Source organism: Scylla paramamosain, chromosome 13, assembly GCF_035594125.1.
Source record: "Scylla paramamosain isolate STU-SP2022 chromosome 13, ASM3559412v1, whole genome shotgun sequence".
Lineage (NCBI taxonomy): Eukaryota > Metazoa > Arthropoda > Malacostraca > Decapoda > Portunidae > Scylla > Scylla paramamosain.
The window spans coordinates 19,899,158-19,905,201 of record NC_087163.1 but is presented as its reverse complement, the minus strand read 5'-3'; the positions used below and the strand labels follow the sequence as shown (position 1 = coordinate 19,905,201).

Genomic DNA, 6,044 nt, shown 5'->3' with positions numbered 1-6,044 from the left:
ACATGTGCCATGTGCTTTGTAGACTGCATATTTTGTGACTAGTCTGCCCACTATAAGTACTTTTCAAGGATCTCTCTCTCTCTCTCTGATGAAACAAAATAAATGAAATGAAGTCTTGGCATTGCATTATAATTCGTCACCTGAAAGGATGTCACTGGTGCTGAAGTTGAGATCAGCCAAAAACAAGGAGACTGATCATGAGAGAGAGAGAGAGAGAGCATAGTGGACAGATCCTCTTTTGTATAGTGTGGCTTCACAGATATAATGCCCTCCCACTGAAGACTTGGTGGGATTAAGGTAATGAGAACTCCACTGCAGGGAAGGAATGGAAAGAAGTGGGTTAAGACCTGCTTGCACAAAGCAATAGATCTAATTAATTTATCATGCCACAACTCAATAACCTACTTTGAGAATAATTATCAGGGTCACCATATGCCAATCTTCATATGCATACCACTGATAAACCTTAATGGAGAAGACCAAAGCGATCCCAGTCAAGGCCCAATAAATTAATTGATCCTGCCAAGCTGGACAGATGGAGGCCTGGAGGTGGTGTCCCAAGATAGTGTCGGGGATTGTGGGGTAAGTGATGCTGTACCCCAGACTGGACAGACACAGGAATATATATATATATATATATATATATATATATATATATATATATATATATATATATATATATATATATATATATATATATATATATATATATATATATATATATATATATATATTATATACACACACACACACACACACACACACACTAGGGCTGAACCTAACACAGATTTACCTAACGCAACCAAACTAAAATTTCTAAGTCATACATAACGCATTTTTTGGGATATGCAATGCATTAGTCATTCAAGGGACCTACCATGACCAAAACCATGATGTCATGCTGTGCCGGCCTGTTTCCTCTCACTCCCAACCCACCACCCTAACCTTGCACAATTTTCTGTCTTGCATGCTGTATTAGGAGGACAATGCCACATTTGAACTTTCCAATCAACGACCCTAGTCGCAAGAGGAGAGCTTTGAGACTGGAGCAAAAGGGGAAAATGTTGGATCCCCTAGAACAGGGAAGAAAGATTGTAGACAATGCTTCCCAGTTTAAGGTGAATAAATTGACGATCAGGACAATCAGAAACAACAAACAAAAGGTGCGGGACAACCTGAAGGTGGCCAGTGCAGCAAGTGCCAAAAAGGTGAAGCAAGCAACATCATGTTCATGAAGGTGGAAAAGTTGCTTGCCCTGTACATGTGTCAGCATTAGATGGCAGGCAGTGCAGTCTCTAGGTATGTACATATGTAGTAACATTAATACATACATACATATGTAAATATAAGCTATTTAATATGTTTATAAACAGTGTTGAACAAGTGCTTTTCTAATAAGTTGTGCTATTGTTTTTTTATGTACATGTGGTAATTATGTATGTAATTTCATTTCAGGGCCATGTGCTCCTTCAAGGCCAAGGAGTTTTATGAGGTGGTGGCCAGGAGGATGGAGGTTATGGCTCCCCCATTCAAGGCCTCAAGAGAATGAATCCAAGCCTTTTTCAAAAAGCATGAATTCTGCCACAGGAAGATCCATGATGAAGAGTTGAGCTCTGATACTGATGCAGCCCAACAGTATCCTGCCTGCTTGAAGGAGATGATGGAAAATGGGGGCTATACTAAGGACCAGGTGTTCATTGTAGATGAGACAGCATTGTACTGGAAGTGGATGCAGAAAAGTAAGTACATCTCAAAGGAGACCAAGCACGCATGTGGTATGAAGCCGTTTAAGAACTGAATAATTCTACTGCTTGGCTGCAACACATCTGGTTCCTGCAGGTTAAAGCCCCTTCTGCTGCACAATGCAAAAAATCCCAGAGCCTATAAGAACATCTCTCCAGGCAAACAAGAATGCATCGATGACTCCTACAGTGATGTTGGATTGGCAAGACAATATGTTCGTGCCAGAAATCCTTGACTTTTGCAGGAAAAGAATCATGGATTTTAAGTGCCTCCTGTTGCTAGATAACGTCCCGGGACATGTAAGCTTATTGGTAGACTGCCACCCCAATATCAAGATAGAGTTCCTGCCATCCCACACCACCAGCCTCATCCAGCTGATAGCAGCTGTTAAGGCCAACTACTACAGGAGGACATTCCTGTCACTGCACAAAGCAACAGACATCTCTACAGAGCAGTTTGTCAATATGGCTGATGATGAAGCTCTGGCTGTGGCAGGTAAGAAACTATGAAAATGCAGATTACACTTTCAAATAAGTAGAAATTTACTCATGTTAACTACTCTAACATTATCGCAGTGTAACCTAGTTTTGTAGTAATGCATGTTAATGTTATATAATAATACTATGCACATACAACTAAGTATTTATTCTAACTTATTTGTACTACTGTTTTCATGTTTTGTTTATGTCTACATTTTTCTGTGTGTTTTAGATCTGGTGCACCATCTGAGGGAACCTTACCAAGCCACATGGAGGCCTGGGGAAGGATTTCACTGAGTCCCTGCACCCTGTCCATGAGGGTAGCATATTGCCCAGCCTGACAGGTGTGTTCTGAATTTGTGCGACTGCTCACCACTGTTACCACTTTGTTCTAGATTTGAAAGCGATTACTACTTTGTATTGAATTGATTGACTATCACATTGTTCTGAGATTTGAGAGTCCACCAGTTTGTTCTGCGATTGATGTTACCTCTCCACTACTGTTACTGTTATTTTACCCAATAACCGAGAAGGAAAGGCTCAGAAGTGAACGCAGGTGTTTTCCCTAAGGACTGGAAGTGGGTGTGAAATTCCCTTGAAAGGTAGAGGAGGAGAAAGGTTAAAAACAGAATAGACTGGCTGGCCATGGGCACACATGGGGATGAATGTATGAACACATCACATATGGGATGGATATATGAATGATGAATAGATGTATTAACAATAATAATTGTTAAGAATGATACAGATGCCTTCCCCCACAAAAAATGCATCCTTGCATTTGGACATAACAATAAAGAGAGCAGTAAGATGGGAGCAATTAACAAATTATACATGACATCAGAGCGAGAGTGAGTACAGAACGAGAACCTTAATAATGATATACAGACATGATAAAATAATATAATACATGTACAACACATATAAGGAAAGAGAAATATACATATATATACATGATATTGAAATTAGATGATTAAACCTTAGAATGGAAACAAAGTTTCAGCCTGTAAGAAGAAAGTGTGTCTGTGGTTAAGCTTGAGTCATTTGAAGGGTCTGCTAAATCAGAACTTGATGATACCTGATGAGCACACTCACCATCAAATCCTTTGTTTACACACTTCAAATGACCGACATGGACAATCTTTTCTACTAAGGTTTTGAGATCTAGAATTTTTACTTTATGGCAATGGAGAGATTCCCTTACATGGTGTGGCCCAAAGAACAATGGACCTAATTTAGAGTTGCAATCGTGAACTCTGGCAAAGACTATATCACCGACTTCAATGAAAGAACCTGTTGCTCTATGATGTTGTTTCCACAGTATCTCAGCTTGTGATGCATTGAGGCAAACGTGAATGAGCTTATGAGTGAACTGAAAATAATGGAGACAACATCTGACATAGTAATCCATGTTGAGGACAGGACGTGGCACGCTGTGAAGAAATTCATATGGAAGACACTTGTCAGTACCAAACAGCATGAAATGTGGAGACTCATTGATGGTGGAGTGAATTGCTGAGTTAATAGAGCAAGCTATCTAAGGAAGCCATTCGTCCCATGAGTATTTTGCTTCTGTTATGTAACACAGAATGTCAAAGATACGTTTATTGCAACACTCTACTTTGCTGTTTGAACTGGATGAGTGAGGAACAATGTTACATTTCTTGATGTGAAATTTTTTACAAATCTCATGTAAGACAAAGTTATTGAATACAGCGCCACTGTCAGATAAGATGGCATAAGGACAAATTATGCTGTAGATAATCACGTGACCAACAGAAGTTGGAGTTTTGTCTCTGAGAACAACAAGAATGGTGAAACCATTCTTGTTGTTCTGATCAGCTGCTTAAGTGTATGCACAACACGCTTCCTCTTTTCTACAACTTTAGGCATGATGAAGGCATCAGGTGATAAACAGTGCACACGCGGGACTGATTCACTGAGTAAACACAGTGCAGTGGGCTGCAGGTGGCGTGAAGCAGTGCGCTCTGGTGGTGAGGGAACAAAGTACGCCTCGCGCGGGGATTTTAATTGATTTTATGAGTACACATTGATTTTTTATTGATTTTAACGCCCAAGGAAAAATGTGCTGGATACTTGAAGCTGCTGGATACTCGAATGCCGGATGAGAGGGATTTACTGTACTGATAACCATACTCTGTAAGTGGAAGTTCGAGCAAATCAACAGAGACTAAATCCCAAGGAGCGGGAGTGATGGGGTATGGAAATGATGGGCTGTCGTTTGTGAGTGACTGAGGGTGTGAAGCACACTGAGGACAGAGCGCACAACGTTGAAAGATATCTTTCCCCATAGTTGGCCAGAAATATGATCATTTTGCTTGTGCAAGGCATCTGTCCCAACCTGGATGTCCTGCGTGGGGTAAGTCATGAACATGGTGAAGTATGGTACTCACTAACGACTGAGGTATCACGAGCTGAGATAAACGCTCACTAGAATTGTCAGTAGAGACATCACTTGACTTATACAAGAGACCGTCTTGTATGAAAAACATATCAGCATTCACTTGCAACTTAGGAAGATTTGTCTCATCACAAAATTTGAGGTAATAAGCAACACTAGAACAAAATGCGTCTGAATGTTTATGTTTCCTTGTTTCATCCATAGTTGGCATGGCAGGATTTTCTGTGATGGTGGAGATATCAGCAACATTGTGTGATAGTGTGTCTGCCACTGAGTTTGCCTTACCAGAAATATATGAAAATGTAGGATTAAATTCTTGAATCGTGAGATGACATCGAACAAACTGACCTGTGAAGTTGTTGCCTTTGAAGATCTCTAAGACAGCATAATGATAGTGTGGACATGAATCTTATAGCCTAAGATGAGTTCACGGAAATGATGTAACATCCAGATCATGGCAAGACTTTCACACTTTGTAATGTCATAATTTTGCTCTGCCTTACTGAGAAGCCTGCTAGCATATGCTAATGCATAATATTTACCAAGTGAATCTTTCTGCATGAGAACAGCACCAATTCCAAAGCCAGAAGCATCAGTGTATGAGATAAAATCTTTCTTGAAATTTGGAAAGGCAAGAACTGGTGCTTAACACAAGACAGTTTTGAGGAAATCAAAGGCATTTTGTTCCTTTTCAGACCAGATAAATGCAGCATATTTCTTTAGCAAATGAGTGAGAGGTTGAGTAATAAGGCTAAAATTTTTTATGAACTGGCAATAAAATCCAGCAAGACCAATGAATTGCCTGATCTGATTGATATTAGTAGAGATGGGGAAATTTTTTACAGCATTTACCTTGTCATTTAAAGTGTGAATACCATCTCTGTCAACTGTGTGACCAAGGAATTTGACTTGCTGCTGGAAAAATGAGCATTTGCTGAGTTTGATCTTTAAGCCAACAGCTTGAAAGCATGACAGAACGAGAGAGAGTGTGTGAAAATGGTCCTGTAAAGACATTGATGCAATGATAACATCATCAAGGAAGCAGGACACACTGTTACCGATGAGACCCAAGAGAACAGAATTCATCAATCTCTGAAATGTTAAAGGTGAGTTACGTAGACCTTAAGCCAAGCATTTGAACATAAATTGGTCAGAGGTAGTGAAAGCAGTATATGGCCACAGAGTTTCCTCTAATTCAAATTGGAAGAATTCTGAGTGTAAATCTAGGGTGGAAAATACTGCACTTGATGAGAGACTGAAGATGATCACCTAACCTCGGCAATGGATAATGGTCAGGAACAGTAGGTGCGTTTAGTTTCCTGAAATTGACAATGACATGCTGTAAGCGCCATCCGACGCTTATTAATGTATTGTACTGGAGGTGACTGAAACGAGCTGTG

The 6,044-nt window shown here is 40.0% G+C and overlaps 1 protein-coding gene across 1 annotated transcript; it reads left to right on the top strand.

Moving 5' to 3' along the window:
- The first annotated feature begins 986 nt into the window (after positions 1-986).
- On the top strand, positions 987-2,519 carry LOC135106217 (tigger transposable element-derived protein 1-like). Its single transcript, XM_064014989.1, has 4 exons — positions 987-1,208; positions 1,571-1,739; positions 1,879-2,238; positions 2,455-2,519. The coding sequence occupies exons 1-4, from the start codon at positions 987-989 to the stop codon at positions 2,517-2,519; spliced, it is 816 nt and encodes a 271-aa protein (XP_063871059.1).
- The last annotated feature ends 3,525 nt before the right edge of the window (positions 2,520-6,044 follow it).

Excerpts from the sequence above, each read along its gene's own strand:
- LOC135106217 (XM_064014989.1), top strand. The coding sequence starts at position 987 with ATGCCACATTTGAACTTTCCAATCAACGACCCTAGTCGCAAGAGGAGA. Across the intron at positions 1,740-1,878 it reads CTGGAAGTGGATGCAGAAAA|AGCCTATAAGAACATCTCTC; the intron begins GTAAGTACATCT and ends AAAAAATCCCAG. Across the intron at positions 2,239-2,454 it reads TGAAGCTCTGGCTGTGGCAG|ATCTGGTGCACCATCTGAGG; the intron begins GTAAGAAACTAT and ends TGTGTGTTTTAG.